Below are 20,672 nucleotides of genomic sequence, written 5' to 3'. Positions count from 1 at the left end.
AATTCAATGATCGAAGAGTCTAGTTCGATTTTCAAAACATTGGAATCAAGTATAAATGTTAGTCACTTTATTTCAAATTGTCTAAATCAAACTATTCATTTTAACAGTTTTTTATTTTAATCATTTTTAAAAATTTCATTATCTAAAAAAAGTTGTAGTAAATAGATGAAATACTTAAAATGACATTTTAAGATAAACTATTTCAACTAATTTTTCATTTGAAGTTTTATTTTTAAAAATGTTATAACAAAAAGATAAAACACTATAAAAATCATTTAAAAAAAACCTTAAACAAATGGAAATGGGTAGTTTAAAAACTTAACTTGCCAGCCAAGAAATAAGTGAACTCCATAAAATATAGAACATTACTTTACTGGCCAAAGGGTTTTTTCTTAGCTAGATTCCCACCAAAAGCCGCCCAAACAGTAGAAAACAACAACTTCTAGCAGTTGGTAAAGTAATTTAGTTCTGTATAGGTTTATAGTAACAAATCTAATAAAACAATCATTTAGGCTTCCAACAAAAATTTGCGCAAAAAATAAATGTTCGCCTAAGAAGTACAAAATCTACAACTAAATACATAGAATGAGAAATCGCGAAGAGAGCAATATTTTTCCAGGCTCTTACTCTTACATTCCACAAGGTTCAACAGAAAGTTGCATCAGAATGTTCGATCACAACAGGTCAGGATCATCTTCATAATCAAAATCTTGTTCGCTTGAAACCCTTGCTCTCTTCGCGTCTCTTGGCGCACCTCTTCCTTTCTTTGGTTTACCCCTATGGTAACATGATGATTTTTTAGCTTATGCAGCATACATTAAAGTAATTATTTAATTCAACAACATTAAAAGACAATCTAGTTGAGTGCTTACTGTCCATTTGCATAAATTCCTCCACCTTTGGACCGACCGGGACCGAAATCTGATCTCCCGTCTGAAATAAATGAAAATATATTATATACTTAATAAATAAATTTCAAGCAAGAAAAGCCATTGAAATGTTTGCTTATATGATCTCACCATCTCGACCAGCCGCAAGCTCTTCTGCCTACAATAAAAACATGAAGAACATCTTACGATTTAGAAACAACCTTACTAAGGTAAGATGCCGACACATGATAAATGGACCATGAATAAACAGAATTGACAAGAGAAAACCTAAAAGGAGTAATCATTTTATGGAATGGGGGATGTGTTTCAGGTACATGCTGTATAAAAGATCAAACACAGAACAATCATATGATATAACTAAGAGTCTAGGAAGACATTGTAAACTTTAGTAATTGTTTTATATTCCATAAAAAGGCTCTGAAACACCTCTTGTTCCAAATGGATTAAAATGGTACCATAAGATCAGGTATTCATTCTATGTCATACTTTTAACTGATGCCTCCAACCTGTTTTAATCACTTTTATCTTCCCAAAAGATTAACGTGCCAAACAATTTCAAATACCAAAAGTCACTGATCACTTTCATAATAAGGATGACAAAACTGAATAAGCTATGAACAAGATGAAGTTAACTTCAATTCTACCAAGACCTAGTCACTCTTATTACTTGGTGCTCACTAGTGGACATTATATCTTTTTTACATATTTCTGGTTGAAAAGCCTATCACTGAGTATAAAAACACACCGCTGGTGAGGTCACTGAAGATAATGAAAAGAGCCTATCTTCGGGCTGAAACTTTCTAGACCGCTTCAAGCTGCCAAGAGAGAAAAAAAATAGATCCGCCAATGTCATTTAAACCATGAAGAAAATAACCATGAATAACACAACAGCATGTCATCTAACTAAGATGAATAGAGGCATACTGTCCCATAAGTACCAGTATTTATTTTTACATGGAACTAGGATGTATTCAAAAGCATTGATGCAATTATATTCCCCACCTAAAATCTGACCAAGATTCAATTGCTAGTGCATCTAGGCAAGTTCCAGCATTGTATCATTGTGTGTAGCATTTTAGCAATCAATATAAGCAATAAAACTCATGATTTAGCTTTTCCCGACAATAAATGAATCAAAATTATGTAAGACCCGACCAGATGCCTAATAAATATGATTTGTGACCGAGAATAACAGATCATAAAAGTATACCATTACCCTTCCTATTTTCCTTATGAGTTATGATAATCAGAACTACAGATTCTGACAGAAAATATCAATGGTATTTCTTCTAAGAGGAAATCAAATAAACTTCATAAACTACCAAGTACTGAAAGAACAATTCGTTTGAATATGAGAATTCTTGGAAAGAAGAATATTTATCAGTGTCTAAGTCAGAAAGAAAGAAAAGGCTAAAGAAATTCATACAATGCAGTGTTCTTTGACGAAGATAAGAACCCTTCAAATCCCTTTAACACATTTCCACACTGTCCAGGATCCTGTAAATAACTTGTCTCCATATCATAAACCTGTGTCAAGGAAAAAATGTTGGCAACTGCAGGCAAGAAATCATAAAGGATATTTTTCTTAAGAGCACAATTTTTTTTTTATATCAAGCTAATCAACTTAACCATGAAAATGGGATTTGAGCAAGATGGATATAGCACCAGAAATGCATCACTGCATGCCCCATTCAACAAGAAACCTCATAAGTCAGATGCATAATATAAAATCATGGGGTTAAGGAGGATAAATTGCCAATACAGTGACACATAAACATGATATTGTTGAACAAGTGAAGGGCCAAATTTAAGGTTAGATTGTATGTTGCCCAATTATCCAATTGCATTATGAATTGAATCAAGCAATCAAACAAATAGCTTAATGACCATACACCATGTAAAATAGTTTAACACCAATATCCAATGAAAAGTCAGGATGTTCACATAAGTTTGTTTTGTAACCGAAACTTAAAATAACCACAAAATACTGCATTCTAATTATATGCCAGTGAAAAAAATATCATATTTTCTCATTCTGATATTATAATTGAAATAAAAAAAGGTTAAGTATATAGGCAGTTTCTGCTGGTTTTGAAACAACGACAGGAACCCATATGCGAATAATGAAAAAGTTACCTGCTTTTCAATATTACGAAGCTCCTCATGAAGCTTGGCTCTCCTACTAAGCAAGGAAGCCAACATTGCTGAAGGGTTCACTGTACCTTTTTGCCATAAAACAATATCATCAAAAGTTCCGAATGGCGACACCATATTGTATTATATTTTTAATTTTAATTAATAGTTACAAAAATATTCACTAGGAAGGTAACCAAAAGTAAGGGTTATAACCTTCGGAATCCATTTTCGGGGAATGATTTATTTGACGACTCTGGAAGAGAAAACCCTAAATCCCCAATTTTATCCAAGTTCCTCTATCTGTTTGAGCCACATTCTTCTGAAATTAGCCATTACACAGAAGAATCGTAATTCAACTTCCATTATTTAACACGGTTTATGTTCCTGATTAGACTAGACAGAATAATTAAAACTCATAATACCCAAAAAAAAAAAAAAAATCCAAAACAATGAGATACGATTGCGTGCAAATTTCAACAGAGATACGATTGCATTAGTGATAGAATCAAATACCTAAATAAATTGAAACTGAAAACGGCTTGAAAAGCTGAGAAAGATTTGAGAAATGAGAAGCGCAAATGAGAAAATGAAATTATGCGAATAGGTAATTTATGCGATAAGTGAAAATGAAATTCTGTTAGGATTTGAGAAATAGGATGGGCAGAAGATGAAAAAGAGAAGCAGGGAATGCAAAAGAGAAAACAGTGATATATAAATCAAAGATTAAATTTACTAAAAGAAAAACTAAATAATATTACTATTAAACTAAGAACGTTTTGAAAATGATTGCTTAGAGAGGAAAAATAGAAGGGAAAAAAAACAGTTGTTACCTTGGACGGAATCCAGAGGTTGAGCCCAGAGACTCAACAGGAACTACAGCAACAGATACATAAGTTTAAGGATAGATTGTATGTTGCCCAATTATCCAATTGCATTAGGAATTTAATCAAACAAATAGTTTAATCACCGTACATTAACATCAATATCTAATGAAATGTCAGGATATTCACATAAGTTTTTTGTTAACTGCAACTTAAAATAACCACAAAATAATGCACTCTAATTGTACGCCGGTGAAAAAAAGATATCCTATTTTCTCATTCTGATATTATAAGTTTCTAAAAAATTAAAAAATAAAATAAAAAATGTTACGTACAAAGACAATTTCGGTTGGTTTTGAAGCAGCGAAAGGGACTCATATGCAAATAATGAAAAAATTACCTGCTTTTCAATAGCGAAATAAATAGTCTCTCAATTAGATTAAAAAACATCAAATTATTAACTAGCAGACCAGACTCCCACGACGTATTTAATTTGAGTTAAAATTTTCACTAAAAAAAGTATCTATATGTAATTTGTGTTGTATTCAAAATGTGTGGTTATGCACTAATGCTGCAAATTAGTTTTTAGCTACCTTCTTTTCTCAGTTCAAAGAATTAGACCCAAAAAAATCATTAACATTTTAGATATTTCAGTTTTATGAAAAGTTTATGGGGAGTGAGAAACATAATGAGTAGTGTAGTTGTCAAAATGGAAATTATATCTACTTGTCTATGTATGTTTTCAAAAACAAAAAACAATTGACTATAAGATAGCCATTATATACAACTAGTATAAGGATACCAACAAAATCCACACCTACAAATATCTATCCGAACTCGTTTTGATATGGGCGGAAAAACCCGCTTTGATTGGGTGTTGGTGCGAATGCAAATTTTCTCCTAAATTAAAACTCGAGACAGGAACGCGTTTGGGGTATTGATATTCATCATGCATCTGAACTCGTTCGGCTAGTAATATTATTGTAATTTTATATACACTACATATTTAATATATTTAATAACTTTTAAATATTAAAAATTGCAATTTTCTCTCTATAAAAAATTTGATTTTAATCTTTATTTTATTTTATCAATGTACAATAATAATTATTTTATTATATATATATATATATATATATATCATAGATAGGAATAGAAATTTAAATTTAAATCTGATATAAAAGAGAGACAACTACATCTTTTTTTAGACCAATAAAAAATGAAAGAGGCAAAATACACTCCACTCAGGTCCGGGTCTAATCTGGCCCAAGTGCATTAAAGTCCCATAATTTTTTAAAAACAATTGCCGAAGTGCATTATTAACTTCAGAATTTTCAAAATGCATTAGCAGAAAATTAACAAATTAAAACTTACTCCAAAATCAACACATTTTGAGAATCTTCTTCGTGAGTTTTTATTTGTGTTGGGCATGAATAGACGCATAATTGTCCACAACCACATCTTGGTAATAACATTTCTCGATGCAAACTTCCAATTGACAGACATTTGTCCCATTAAACACAACCAATTTTGATTATTGTCTCTCAATCTATTTTTGCACTTTGATTTTGGTCACTCAATCATTAAACCATTAATTATACCATCTATTTTTACACTTTGATTTTGGTCACTCAATAATTAAACCATTAATTATACCATCTTTACCAACTCAGCAGAAAAGTAATTGGGAACCAAAAGAATGATTTCTGTTTTGTAGAGATTAAAATTAATTTTAGATATGACAAATTTGATATTTAAGCCTTGTTATAATCAATTATTTATTTCATTAATAAACAATTTTTCACAAGTTTAATTGTTATATATCTCAGTTTAAACTTTTTTACATTATTAATACATCACAACTATTTATAAAAATTAATTTAAAAATAATTTTAATAAAAATTAAATATGTCAATTAATCTAACGACTATAATTAATCAGTAGAGTAAAAATTTAATATATAAATTAGATTTATTTTTCATTGCATTTATTTTTTAATCTATCTTTATTTTGTATAAAATATTTTGGCTTTAACAATAATTTAAATTTAATGAAGAATTTTGTTGTGATTTTATAAATGTTCGTTTGTCTCTTTTATTTGAAGAGTAAAACATGTTTAATTGAAAGTCTCTATCCTAATTCCTAACCCCCGAAAAAAGGCATTGCAAAACCTCGTTGTTTCCGCAGTGTAAGCAGAAAGCCTATAACGATAGACACTAACGTCAAACCCCACCTCCAACTTCTCTTCCCATTGTTCTCTCCGCCTCCAAAACACACACAACAACATCAAACAACTCTTATCTCTCCATTCTAATTTCTACACCGCCATGTCACTCTCACGCACCCTCCACCACCTTCATCACTTCACTCCCACACCCCCCACCTTCCACCACAACACCTCCCCCCTCCCCCCTCCCAAACTCTCCTTTCCCCCTCGCCGCTTCCCCACCATTCGCGCCTCGTCAACTTCCCAAATTACATTCTCCGACAACAACGGAGCTGGACTCGGATTACCGTCCGATCTAGGCTCCATCGAAGTCGACGCAGTAACTGAAACGGAATTAATAGAGAATGGTTTCCGTAGCACGAGGAGAACGAAGCTTGTTTGCACTGTGGGACCCTCCACGTGCGGGTTTGAACAGCTTGAAGCTCTTGCTGTTGGAGGAATGAACGTTGCTAGAATTAACATGTGTCATGGTACAAGAGAGTGGCATAAAACCGTTATTGATCGTGTTCGTAAACTTAATCAACAGAAGGGATTTGCTGTTGCGATTATGATGGATACTGAAGGAAGTGAGATTCATATGGGTGATCTTGCTGGTGCTTCTTCTGCCAAAGCTGAAGTATTCTTTCAATCTCATTACTCATTCTTCAATTTCAATTTTCATGATTTTCTAATCTGTGTTCTTATTCAGGATGGCGAGATCTGGACTTTCAGTGTTAGGGCTTTTGATTCTACTCTTCCACCTCCACAACGTACCATCAATGTAAATTATGATGGTTTCGCTGAAGGTTCATTTTAATTTCATTACATACATGTTTATTTGAACATCAATTTGGCAGAACAAAATTCACACAACTTTTCAAGTGCATGTTTTGGATTACGTAAAATTGATTCTAGAGATTAGCAATAATCATGACATTTGTTTAAAGATTGTCCTTGAATAAAATTTATTATAACTTGAATCTACAATTTGGAGTTTTTGCCTCTAGAATTGATTTTTACTCTCAAATTTAATATTCAACTCACTGTTACATAAATGTACTGAAACATAAATTACTTTACATTGGACTTACTTTTAGATAAAATCAGTTTTACAATATTAATTCATTCAAAATCACTTTTTGTCACCATTTAACCAAACACATAGTCACACACTAAATAGTTAAGTCATATATATAACACATCTAACACTTCATTAACAATGTGTGTGAAATGCATTAACCATTTAAAAAGTTGTCTGAATTTTGCTGTTCCAATTTCATTAAGTTGAACCTTTTTGTTTCTGATTTTATTTCTAAACTGTTGTGTTGTTGTTATTTGGTTTTGTAATGTGTCAGATGTGAAAGTTGGGGATGAACTTTTGGTGGATGGAGGAATGGTTAGGTTTGAGGTCATTGAAAAGATAGGTCCAGATGTCAAGTGTCTTTGTACGGATCCTGGCTTGTTGCTTCCTAGAGCAAATCTCACTTTCTGGAGGAATGGTAGTTTAGTTCGAGAAAGGAATGCCATGCTCCCCACAATCTCTTCAAAGGTTTTCAACTCCTTTCCCTCCTGTTCGTAAATATTTTGTTTGGGTTAGTGTAGTGTTGGGTTTTATGGTGAGAATTTATATGTATCACCGACACTTCAGATTGATGGTGTCCGGTGTTTGACACGTACTGGTGTCAACACCGTCACGACACACTAACAAATTTAGCTACATTTAATTACTTCTATTTTCTTAAATTATTATTAGTGCTTACATGTCAGTATCGTGTTGGTGTCTTGTTTGTGCTTTATAGGATATCATGTTGTCAATTGCGGATCACAGAGAATAGCGTTTTATTCATATTCTACTATGCTATAGTGCTATAGCGCCGTTATAGCGGCCATTTGACAGTATTTTGTTCTAAATAACGTATCACAGAACAATAACGATTTGCTTAAATTCCGCTATGCTATAGTGCTATAGCGCAGCTATAGCCTTTATCTGTCATGAACTTTGGAGTATGATATGATATCACACTCTTGGTGGAGTATGATATGTGTTTTTTCATGAACTTTGCCTTAGGCTAAGAACCAAAACTTGCTAATGTTGTGGTGTTATTCAATCCATGGTATCGATTGGGAACAGCGGGTGCACGTAGGCCCCTACGACTCTTGTAACTGAAAGTTTAGGATGATTATGTGGATGGTTGATAATTATTGCATATAATCTAATTCTTTTGGGCTAAGTCATCCAAAGAATGATTTCTTTTGTATTGTTTACAAACATTAGTGTTTTTGGAACGTTACATTGTAATAATGGACTAAATTTGGGCCCAGTATAGAATCAATTGAAATTGGAACTCAATATAAAAGCTGGAATTTCAAAATAAACCATTTTGAGTGAGGCCTTTTTTAATGATTTCTCCATGAACTTCTTTTATATCTTGTTCTTCCCTTTTTAATTGTACTATCTTAAATTTTCATCAAATTTTGTCATGTGTGCCTTGGACGGTCTTCATCTTCGAAGTTATGATCAAACCACCTTAGGCAAGTATCCATTGTTTTCTCATCTATAGGTTCTATCTCTGTTGTCAATCTCGATGCAATCCTGCTATCCCGGTGCGGTGGGGGGACTAGTTGTGACACCACCGGCTGGGAAAACACGTTCGACGTTGGCAGCGCTCCCGGTTGCAAATTGCGACACACTAACCCAGCCCGACCCCCTATTGGACCCGATGTAGGGATTTTTCAAAAATACAGGTTTTTTTATTTTTTATTCTTCATCATGGGTAAGCCCTACTTTTTTTAGAAAGCTTCTTTTTTCACCCCCAAGTATTCTCAAAAGCCTCCAAAATTTTGTCCGGATTGGCTAATCCGGATGTGTAAATCACTTCTGGATTGGCCAATCCGGACGTGTATTTTTGTGTATTTGAGAACATTGAGGGGTAGAAGAAGATACACAAATTATTATTATAAACCCACAAAGGGGTTGTTCAACATTGTGAAAAAGAAACCATTTTTGTTATTCCTTTGTTTCGTTCTTGCTCTGTTCAATATCGTTCTTTTTGTAAATGTTTCGTCTGCTCTGTTTTGTTGATGATGATTACTATTAGAACTTGATTTTGATGTTGTATTTTTTAGTATTTTTGTATTTTGGTCTTCGCAATAATGGTCATCCCGCTATCCCATTTTTGAGTTTCAGTGCTCCACGCCGCTATCTGACTGGCCACATCGGGTTCTACTTTGTTACTCAACTTTATGCTCTCTTTCACACTTCATTCCCAACATTCATTGCTAGATAGCAATGCTCAGTATATTCTCTTTTGTTTGATATTCACTTTCTGATCAATAGTGATTGTGAATTATAACTAAAACTATTCTGCATTTATCAACCCAGCTTGAATATTACGTGTGACTTGACATCCCCATCGCTTTATATGATGTATCCAAGATATCTAAATCATGCAGCTCAAAGTATGCCATGTGTCTTAATTTTTTTTACTTCCAAAGCATTGCTAACTTGCATCTTATTGAACTTGCGTTTCATAATATTTTTCCTACTTAACTGAAAAATTCCAAAGCATCTCTTCACTGTTAAGAGTTATAATAATAAGTCATTATGATTTATTCTTGAGTACATGGGTTTGGCCTGCATGTCTTTCTTATGTACTACTCTCTTAACCTAGTAATATAAATATGAGGTTACAACACATTGTACTGTTGACAGACACCCATTAAATGTTAAGATTTCTCACAGAAGTCTATGTCAACACACTATTTAACATCCACTAATACACATGTTTGCCAACTCATCTTCTTTCTCTTCCCTCTCTCTCCACACTAATCCTACATCTGTCCCTTCCCCCTCTCCCACCTTCTGCCTCCATGAATTCAATCAAGAAAGAACTCATGGCAAGACAGGGTTCTGGGAATTATCACAGAAAAAAAATGCCTAATTTTGATTACTTTCATACTCCATGTGGTCCTTGGGAACACATGCTGGCTATGAATAGATTGATTTTGGTTCAAATTTGATGACAATGATGAGAAAGTAATGTCCAAAATCTAAAAAAACTTTGAAGTTTGAACCTGATATAACATGGTATATAATTTACCATGGTGCATCATGAATCAGTAGTGAATTCTGATATTATGAAAGCTTTGGGGTTTTATTCTTTTATTATTTGTGTTGGATTTCAAATGCTTTATATGTTGATGCTAAATTTCCATTAGTCAAAAACTATCCATCCTAAATGATTTATTTTTCTTTTATCTCAATTTCCATATCCAGGATTGGTTAGATATTGATTTTGGCATTGCTGAGGGTGTTGATTTTATTGCTATTTCATTTGTCAAATCTGCTGAAGTTATTACTCATCTTAAAAGCTACATTGCTGCACGATCTCGTGATAGGTATGCACCGAGAACTCTTTTTATTGTTTAAAAATATCATCATATGATTTCTAGCACTATTATTATTTCAATATTGACAAATAGCACCTCAATATTTACCCCTTTTGTGATATTATGGAACACCAATTGACAAGTAGCCCTATCAACAGAGTTCCACAGATTATGGGATAATATCTGGTCCATTCTTAACATCATTTATATCTCTCATCCGAATCTGTCCCAGATTCCTCCAATATTTGGAAGGGATTTGATCCTTTCATGTAAACCTTCATGTTGAGTTAGCCTCTAAGGAGCCTAGATACACAGTACAATACAAATATGATACAACGTAGATATGGGGTTGTGGGAAATTTTTAAAAATCAAGATGCGACATGGGCAAGATATGTTAATAAGTTTGTGAAGAGATCTTCACATTGTTAATCGCTTGTTATTACATTAACATATCAATAGTCAATATATGATGATCACAATTTACAAAAATGTATTTATGATCATAACAAGTAGGGACAGGTTGCCTTTGCTTTCATATTTGCAACCTTTTCACCACCTGGGAACATGAAGCGTCTAATTGTAGTTTTGCAATGACCGCACGTTCAAAGTCCAATTGGCTGCGGATCCAAACACACTAATAATTACATATCTTTCCCCAACCTATATCAGAAGGTATTCTTTCTACTCTGAATGTGACACAAAAAACATACAATGTTGTGTCTGTAGTTAGAATGATGTAACAAAGATGTATCGTATGCAGATAACCATTGTGTTTATAATTGGTAAGGAGTGTTGAAGATGTATTTGACAAGTATCAGTGGAAATATTTTTAAAATGAATTAAAAATTTATTGGATACTTTATGGGTACGTATTGGAAGCATCAGACACGTAACAGTATCAGATACATGTCAGACACTGATACTTTTCACATTTTTGAATTATCCGTGCTTCATAACAGCCTTTTTGTCTTGATTAACAAAATAATTTCCGTGAGGCACTAAAGATAAGTGACTCATTTGAACCAGAAAAGCACTGAAGGTGCTATAGATGTGCGCCCGAATTGAGTGCCTTTTCTCCAACACCAGAAACTCTGATCCTTCAGATGCCTTAGAGCATCATAGGCATATACCTTTTGGAACCTTTAACTGCACTTCCTTTTTTTGGCTTGAAATTCTATGTAAATTTCAGCAATGAGTTAGTGGCTATCACCTTGTCACAACCAGAAAAGCACTAAAGGTACTAGAGAAGAGCAGCTGATTGAAGGACCCTCCCTTATTACACCAACAAGTTTCTACCCTTTCTCTGGTGCGGGTGTCTCACCCCCATGCTATAGTTACACCTTTTGGCACTATTTTCTGTTTCCTTTCCTGTTTTTTGGCGTTTAGTTTATGTGTTGTTTTTCTTTTCTTGATCGAGAAATAAATCTATCAAGGAAAAGAAGAAAAGTACAAAGAGGATAAGATACCTTCTCAAAAAAACAAAAATAACCTAGGAGATTAGGACATGTAACAAAGCAGAACAATCTATCTGCATGTCTGAAGGAAAAATAACCTCTGATAACACCATGAGCAGGACACCGAATGATGACTAAAACCATAAACCTATCCCACCCCAAATGCAATCTAGATCCAAACAAGTATCCTTAAAATTATAGCATTCCTCTCCGGAAGTAAACATCAATGAATTGGGAAGGAAGCTAAAATCTTCAAAGTTATTCAAGAAAAACTGATGGAAATATTTAGGACAGACTCAATATTCTCCATAAATCTCGAGCAGCTTATTCCAAAGAAAAGAAGGGGCAGGAAAGTGCCAAAAGGGATGGGTGCTTTTTTCCAATCTAGAACTGCATGCATAACGCAACACACTTCTTGGGGAATAAAGCACCAATAGGTCTTCGTTTCTGTAATATGTGAAAAGTGTTAATCCTATTAAGATTAGCAATCCATAGAATTTTATGTACTGTTATCAGTTTTGAATTTGTATTTTAGTTTTCAATCCCATACATAATGAATATTACACATATATAAATACTTTAAAGTTAAAAATATGCTCATAATTAAAGATAAATTCATAATTCGAATCATAGTCTACGTACATTTTTATAAATGTGTGTTAACTTGTCTAAGCCGTATCATATTTTTAGTTTTTAACAATTTTCTGTTACCCCTTATTGGTGTTGTGTTGTACCCTACCCATGTGAATCAAGTATCCGGGATTCATGAAACATTATAAAAAATTATATAAGTCATGAATTTTTGTTGAACACATTTTTTAATCAAGAAAGCTAAACAACAACAACATTGAGGAGTCAAGGTGCTATCCTTGAAGATCTTCTAACTAAGGTGCAATCCAAGTTGGAAATGGAGAACACATTTTCATCATCTTGCGGTGGAGTGTCAAAATCTATTTCTATTTTATTATTAAAAAATATCCCTCAATTATAGGGATTTGGTTGTATAGAAGTATTAATTATAGGGATTGGATTGTATAAGAGTACTAATTATATTCTCCTTATTTATCTTAGTAATCTTGTGTGTATATATATATATATATGTACATGATATTTCAATTCAATAAAATATATTTTTAGCCTAATTCTTGAGACTGAGAACTGAGCAAGGGTTTGGATTTCAAACCCTTTTTCTGAACAAAGAATGGGAAAATGGCCTTTTTTATCTCTTAAATAAATGACTCTGGTATTGCTCCAATTGTGGCTGTAACTTCTACGATTTGAATGGAAATAATGGCACTGAAACATTCCATGATGCTTGGATTGTATAATTATATGGATTGGATTGTATAAGAGTACTAATTATATTCTCCTTATTTATCTTAGTAATCTTGTGTGTATATATATATATATATGTACATGATATTTCAATTCAATAAAATATATTTTTAGCCTAATTCTTGAGACTGAGAACTGAGCAAGGGTTTGGATTTCAAACCCTTTTTCTGAACAAAGAATGGGAAAATGGCCTTTTTTATCTCTTAAATAAATGACTCTGGTATTGCTCCAATTGTGGCTGTAACTTCTACGATTTGAATGGAAATGGCACTGAAACATTCCATGATGCTTGGATTGTATAATTATATGGATTGGATTGTATAAGAGTACTAATTATATTCTCCTTATTTATCTTAGTAATCTTGTGTGTATATATATATATATATGTACATGATATTTCAATTCAATAAAATATATTTTTAGCCTAATTCTTGAGACTGAGAACTGAGCAAGGGTTTGGATTTCAAACCCTTTTTCTGAACAAAGAATGGGAAAATGGCCTTTTTTATCTCTTAAATAAATGACTCTGGTATTGCTCCAATTGTGGCTGTAACTTCTACGATTTGAATGGAAATAATGGCACTGAAACATTCCATGATGCTTGAAAAGCAACCTGAGGGACCTATGTGATGCCCTGCTGCTATTGTGCTGCAACACTCTTCACAGCTATGCTTTATATTCTTCGAAAATGCTAATATTGATAGTCAAGACTAAACTGTAATGTGATGAATTTGGTGATACAGTGATATTTCCGTCATTGCAAAGATAGAGAGTATTGATTCACTGAAGAACTTAGAGGAGATCATTCAAGCATCTGATGGAGCTATGGTGGCACGAGGAGACTTGGGAGCTCAGATCCCTTTGGAACAGGTTCCAGCTGCTCAACAGAGGATTGTTCAAGTTTGCAGGCAAATGAATAAACCTGTCATTGTGGCCTCTCAGCTACTTGAATCCATGATTGAGTATCCTACACCTACAAGAGCTGAAGTAGCAGATGTTTCTGAAGCAGTCAGGCAACGTGCTGATGCTTTGATGCTTTCTGGTGAATCAGCAATGGGCCAGTTCCCTGAGAAGGCCTTAACTGTATTAAGGAGTGTCAGTTTGAGAATTGAGAGATGGTCGAGGGAAGAGAAACGCTACGAAGCTATGCAACTCCCTTCAGTTGGGAGTTATTTTTCAGAAAAAATTTCTGAAGAAATCTGTAATTCAGCTGCAAAGATGGGTAAGCAGTCTTAACTCTTAACTTCTTGCTTTGTCTATTTTCCTTATTTTGTTCTTGCCTATTATTGCAATTTATATTATCTATTAAGAGATACTGTTTAAAAGTTCAAATTAAATATAAGTTGTTGCACTGCTTTCTAATTATGTTTGATAATCAAGTTAATTAATGTTTGTGTTTAAAGAAACTTATATGCTGAAAGTCTTGTTTGATAGTTCATACAATAATATAGAAGCTTGTTGTGTCCTGGACAAGTATCAGGTCATGGTTTTCATATCTGAAACACTATTGTAATGACCCATGAATGATTAACCCACTTCACTCTTGTATAAGTTTCAACCTGTTTTCATAGTTAAGTGAAACGAAAAGCTCATTTTTTATGTTTCCAGTTTTGTTTGCTTTGGAGTTGTTTACTGGTGTATCTTAATATGGGTTAAAATTTTGGCAGCCAATCATTTAGAGGTGGATGCACTTTTTGTTTACACAAAGACAGGACACATGGCATCTCTATTGTCGCGTTGCCGTCCTGACTGTCCAATTTTTGCTTTTACTACCACTCCATCTGTGCGTAGACGGCTGAACCTCCAATGGGGCTTGATACCTTTCCGTCTGAGCTTCTCTGATGATATGGAGAGCAATCTCAATAAAACCTTCTCATTACTCAAGGCCAGAAATCTGATCAAATCTGGTGACCTTGTCATTGCTGTCTCAGATATGTTTCAGTCAATACAAGTTATGAATGTTCCTTAAGAACATGTTCCAAAGGGTTCCAAATTGTGTAATCTATTTGACGTTTGTTCTAAACTTGAGAGGTTGCTCGAGTGCAAAAAAGGAGAAGAGAGACCACATGAATGAACCGTGGTCGTCATTTTTTAAATCTAAATGATGCAACTTGAGTTTGGGATAGTTTATGTTTATGCTAATGGAGTACTTATTGTATAATTTGTAGTGAGTGAATAGACCTTCGAACTCTTTATACAATAGTGAAACAATATAGTGCTGTATTCACCCCTTTTAAGTTGTAAGGCACATCTGCAATTTCTGTTAGTTTGTATCATTGTATTAAGCTTTCAAGCCTTGTTGAATTAAATGTGAAGTTTCAATAAGATTCCGCGTTAGTTACTTCCTAGTTAGGACCATGCAACATACTCAATGTACCTGCTGCAAAATTTTATGTTTCTTTATTTTAATATTTAGGTAAAGGATACCTCTGTCCACTTACTGCAGATATATTAGTCTCTAGAGTTTAGTAGTATTGTATCGACAACAAAACTAATGTTATTGCATTTTTACCAATTTAAATTCAAATTTGAGATCACTGAATGAACCGAAACGGTACCACCTCATTCAAGTACTTTTTTGGATTTGGATATGTTTAATTTTCCATATTCTAATTAGAATTTGAGATATTCTTATTGTGATATATTCTTATTAGAATTTGATATATTGTGATTGACAAATGTAAGCCTGCAGTTGATTTAGGAAATGAAGTGAATTACCTTACCAAAGAAATAGCCCACGTTGGTTAGTTTTTCTTTGGGCCTTTTTTCATTCGGTTCCCAATGGGCCAAAGCTTGCAGAATGCACTTTATGACACTCAATGATTAAAGAGAAATGTACCATGCACTCCCTCACTTTAACTTCCCACCCCCCATTTTTATAGAAATACAATTTTACCCTTTTAATTAAACAAAATTTTAAAATATTCGAATATTTTGAAAAATTTGAAATGACAATTTTCAGAATTTTCGAAACTTTCAAAATATTTAAAACTTCCGAAATAGAAAACTCTAAATTTTTTGATCTTTTTCGGAAGTTTCAAATTTTTTAATATTTCCAGATCTAGAAAATTTCGGAAGTTTCCAAATCTGAAAATTTTCGAAATTTTCCTATTTCGAAAATTTTGAATTGTTCGAAAGTTTCAAAAATTCTGAAATTTTCTCTATTTTAAAAGTTTTGAAACTTTCAAATTAATCAAAAGTTTCAATTTTTTTATCAATTCTAAAAAAATACATTTCGAAAGTTTTATATTTATCAAAAGTTTCGAAAATATCAAAAAATTCTGAAAAATTACGTTTCGGAACTTTCGTATTTATCAAAAGTTTCGAAAATGTCAAAAAGTTCACTTTTTTATATTTCGAAAGTTTAAAAATTTTGGAAGTTTCGAAAAATAGAGTGGATAATTTTTTTAATAGACAAAATGGTATTTTCATTTGAAATGGGGGTGGAAAGTTAAAGTGAGGGGGTGCATGGTACATTTCTCATGATTAAATCTTAGGTAGTTGCTGAAGCAGGCCCAAAAACATGGAGAATGGCCGGAAAGGAGGTTCTGATAGTAAAAATTGCACTCTAATATATTATCGAAAGCAGAAATTCGGAGTGTTTTTTTCTTCTTATTGTGAGCATACACAGAGAATTGGATAAACTACCTAAATCTTAAACAGATGTACTTCAAATTCGTATCCTTGAACCATTATGTCATTTGACAAAAAAAAATAAAAAAGCATTATGTCATTCACAATGAAATTGTTACAAGATTCATAAATTTATTCTTCCAAGGAACTGGTTATACAATATCCTTACTTTTCCAACGTAATGCTTGCTGTAGAACATTCTTTGCTTATCAAATTTAGGTAGTTTCTTATAATTGTGCATAACATGGATAAAATAATAGCATTACTATTTGATGTTTTTTTCATTATATTTTTTTTGGGTCTTTTAATAACAAAAATCACATTAAATATAGAGAAAAAGACGTATCTTAAATTCGATTCCACATTTCATCAATATATCAAAATGTATATGTTTGCAACTACCGTTTGAATTGTATTTTCTGCATGTGTTTGTATTTTTTATGTACCCCATCACAAGAAATGGCAAAAGAAAACCCAAAATACATTTATAAATTGTGTTATAATTGAGCACATTTTAAATACACCATGATGTCGTTACTACCAAAACTTCCTCTCTTTTTTTCTTTCTCTTTTTCAGATTCGTGAGAGGAAATCTGAAATTTGAGGCAAGGTTTTGAGCTTTCTTCACATGGAAGTTTCAAAAGCAAAAAAGTATCCGAATAATAACTAACGCAAAATGCAAATCCGTGATTGACTTTTTTTGGTAATAAAATCCGTGATTGACTTTTATTATGGAAGGAAGTTGCATTGCCATACTTTATATGGATTTCATTATGGTTCATAAAGAGGTACAATAACGGTAAAAAAATATGTTAAAGAGTGGGGATTAATTGTTAGTTACTGTATAACTTTAGTCAATATATAAGTCATAAGGTTAACTCATTTCTACTATCTTTTTCATTTATACTTTATTTCTACTATCATTATTTTAATATTCTATCTAAAATAAAAATGATAGTTGAAAGATTAATATATTTAATTAAAAATTTAATTTAAATATATCAATTTTCAATTATTATTTTTACTTATATTTAATTTTAGATGAACTAAGTTTTTAAACTTCCTCTCTCCTTTTTATGGATATCATATTTCTTACCAAAATATGTAATAACATTATGGCTTTTATTGAAGCTAGCTATCAAAATATTTTGGTATGCTTTTATTTGTTTGATCAAGAATTTTTTTGGGGTACAATTTGATCAATAATTTATTACTTTCATATTATAACAACAAAACAAAGTATCACACTTCAAAACAAAAACAAAAAAGTACAATGTACTCCTATTGTTTATAATAATGTACGGAGTAATAGAGTTCTGTAATATAAATGAACTTATTGAATGTCATCTGCCTCGTAAATGAACTTAATTGAGGTTAGTAACTAGTCAAAATTTGATTGGATCTTGCACTTTAAATATATTTCTATATGATCCTTTAGAACAGGTACCTTCCTTGGCTCTATAGTTTTCTAGGCCAACTCCATCCAAAAAAGAGTAAAGTGCCAAAAAGGAAGAGTAAAATAAAGACGTTGGAGATGTTAATTAGTGACCCTAAATGACCAAAGAGCTTTGAGTCTTTTAGAACTACATTGATAGAAGTCATACATATATGTGCATTATGGTAAGTCTTTTAAGCTTCTGAAAAGTAATGCAAGGACTCTAGATGTATAGTTCTTTAACTTTTTACAATTAAAATTTGAATAAACGGGTACAATGCTTTTTTTGTTCTTTTGTCTTTAACTTTGAACCAAGAAAGAACATAAAGATACACATAAAACAAATGAAAGAAGAAAATAAATGAATAAAAGAGACCCCACCATTTAAATATCCCAAAAAAAAAATGATAGGTAAGAAGATGCTTATTTGAACATTAATTTGACATGTTACCTATATCTTAGTGTGTTTGAGAATGAAAAATATTTGAGTGCAATCACTTAAAACCGCATAGTAAAGTGGCTTTCAAATTGAAACCACACAAGGCCAATAGAATGGGCTCAGATTATCAAACCCCAACTCCATAATTTAATGGACCCACATTTGCAATTGCAAGATGGGGAAAAAGATATGAATATGACATTTTTGTTTATTTTAATCATCTAAATGAAGGTGACATGAAAACTTGAAGGCACCATATACAACACCTGCTACACTACCAATTATGGTCACTCACAGACATATGACATAAAAAATCCTAGCTTGTGGTCTTCAAATTAATCCCTAGTTGGGTTTTGATTAGTAAATATATCTACACAAAGAATCATCACACGTGTGAGGATATTCTTTGCTGAAGTTAAAATCACTTGATTCAAATGGGTGGTTAAATCATAAAAGAAAAAAAAAATGTTTATGATGGATCATAATGTTGTGAAATTCTTGGCATCATCATAAATGGGTCCCATTGGTAAAAACAATTGAGTGGCTCAAAGATTCATCATAAGCCATGGCATTTTCAGCCCATGTGTATAACATCATCATACAATAGTATTATTATTATTTTTTAGAGCAAAAATACAATAGTTAAAACGTGACATTATTTGAGCAAAATAAACCTAAACCATTTAAATTAAATAAAAGGGTAGAATAAAACGTTAATAAGAAGCCTAGTTTTTGGCTTCCGACATGGGAAAATCAGATAACCGAAACATTAATCCCAAAGGTGGTTATAGTGACTTGGGCATCATGTCTTGTATGGCCTACCTTATCAAACACTTTGTGTCCTTATCACTCATCATCTCACATTTTATTTTATATATTTCGACCTATATATAAAATTCAATATTGTTGAGACACCCACTTTTGTTGTAATTGATACATACAAATACAAACGTCTCTATAGTTTGAATAACTCATCATGAAGTGCATTTATCATCATCATAGTAATAGTACACACATTTTTTTTTTTGGAAATAATTTAGCTGTGAAAGTCACACACACTATATGCAGAAAATAAAAGCATTGTTATTTTAAATTTGTGTCTAGTATATCAAATATCTATACAATTATTTATCGTTTAAGCTTCACTTAAGAGACTAATAGTACAAACACTTGAACGTGGTGTGAATTGATTATATTCAAAAGTCACAACTTATACATTTTGCAAAATAATTAATTTTGCACACATTAGATATAAATAAATAAATAAATAAAACTTCAATTTGATTTGATGCAATAAGAAAATTCAACACAACATGAGTTGAAAATCATGTAAGAAGACTAAGCAAGCTAATAAAACGATTGCATTGGAACCATTATGTAATTTACCTATATTAATATTCACAAATTTATAACCAGCATTTTGAAAAATAATCATCGTATTCACAACATATACATTTTGAAAAATAGTTAATTTCACACAGATCAGATAAAAAACAATAATCTTCAATTTGATTTCATTCAATAAGCAAGTTCAACACAATTTTTTTTAAACAACTAAAGTTAATAATTAATTGTTATGTTAATTTTTTTCTCTTCGCTCGTATTTGAATTCTGACGGTCAATTTTTTAACCCTTAATTCAATCCACCCACTTAAAAATTCAACACAATTGAAGAGTTGAAAACCATGTAAGAATTAGACTGAGCAAGCTAATAAAATGATTGCATTAGAACCATTATATAATTTACCTATATAAATTATTCACAAATTCATATCAGCAAGGCACAGCGATAACACTATATATAAGTATTATTTTTTTACAAACTATATATATATATATAGTGATAAGAAAGAGGGACGAATTAATAAACAATCTTTTGGACAATAGCTGCTATATCCATATCAACTAGTGAAATTAACAAGGTCAAACAAAG

At 32.2% G+C, this 20,672-nt stretch overlaps 2 protein-coding genes across 14 annotated transcripts; one reads left to right on the top strand and one right to left on the bottom strand.

The window, feature by feature from the left end:
* Positions 1–426: 426 nt before the first annotated feature.
* LOC101489066 (uncharacterized) lies at positions 427–4,171 on the bottom strand. Of its 13 annotated transcripts, XM_004495356.4 has the most exons (9): positions 3,857–4,171; positions 3,240–3,345; positions 3,027–3,112; positions 2,520–2,568; positions 2,317–2,417; positions 1,636–1,705; positions 1,020–1,047; positions 873–933; positions 427–777 (listed from the first exon to the last, which is right to left on the bottom strand). In XM_004495356.4, the coding sequence occupies exons 3-9, from the start codon at positions 3,053–3,055 to the stop codon at positions 675–677; spliced, it is 441 nt and encodes a 146-aa protein (XP_004495413.1). In that variant the 5' UTR covers positions 3,056–3,112; positions 3,240–3,345; positions 3,857–4,171; the 3' UTR covers positions 427–674. The 13 variants fall into 13 exon arrangements, with proteins under 13 accessions (XP_004495413.1, XP_004495408.1, XP_004495412.1 ...); XM_004495351.4 differs by lacking the exon at positions 2,520–2,568; XM_004495355.4 differs by lacking the exon at positions 2,520–2,568 and having other exon boundaries at positions 3,027–3,106.
* Positions 4,172–6,029: 1,858 nt separating this feature from the next.
* Positions 6,030–15,580, top strand: LOC101488733 (pyruvate kinase isozyme A, chloroplastic). The gene is made up of 6 exons (XM_004495350.4): positions 6,030–6,690; positions 6,763–6,859; positions 7,409–7,602; positions 10,330–10,451; positions 13,976–14,454; positions 14,900–15,580. The coding sequence occupies exons 1-6, from the start codon at positions 6,175–6,177 to the stop codon at positions 15,199–15,201; spliced, it is 1,710 nt and encodes a 569-aa protein (XP_004495407.1). The 5' UTR covers positions 6,030–6,174; the 3' UTR covers positions 15,202–15,580.
* Positions 15,581–20,672: the final 5,092 nt, after the last annotated feature.

The sequence above is a fragment of the Cicer arietinum genome, chromosome 4 (genome assembly GCF_000331145.2).
Source record: "Cicer arietinum cultivar CDC Frontier isolate Library 1 chromosome 4, Cicar.CDCFrontier_v2.0, whole genome shotgun sequence".
NCBI classification, from domain to species: Eukaryota; Viridiplantae; Streptophyta; class Magnoliopsida; order Fabales; family Fabaceae; genus Cicer; species Cicer arietinum.
The sequence above is the reverse complement of the archived record's forward strand: the minus strand, read 5'-3'. Positions and strand labels throughout refer to the sequence as shown.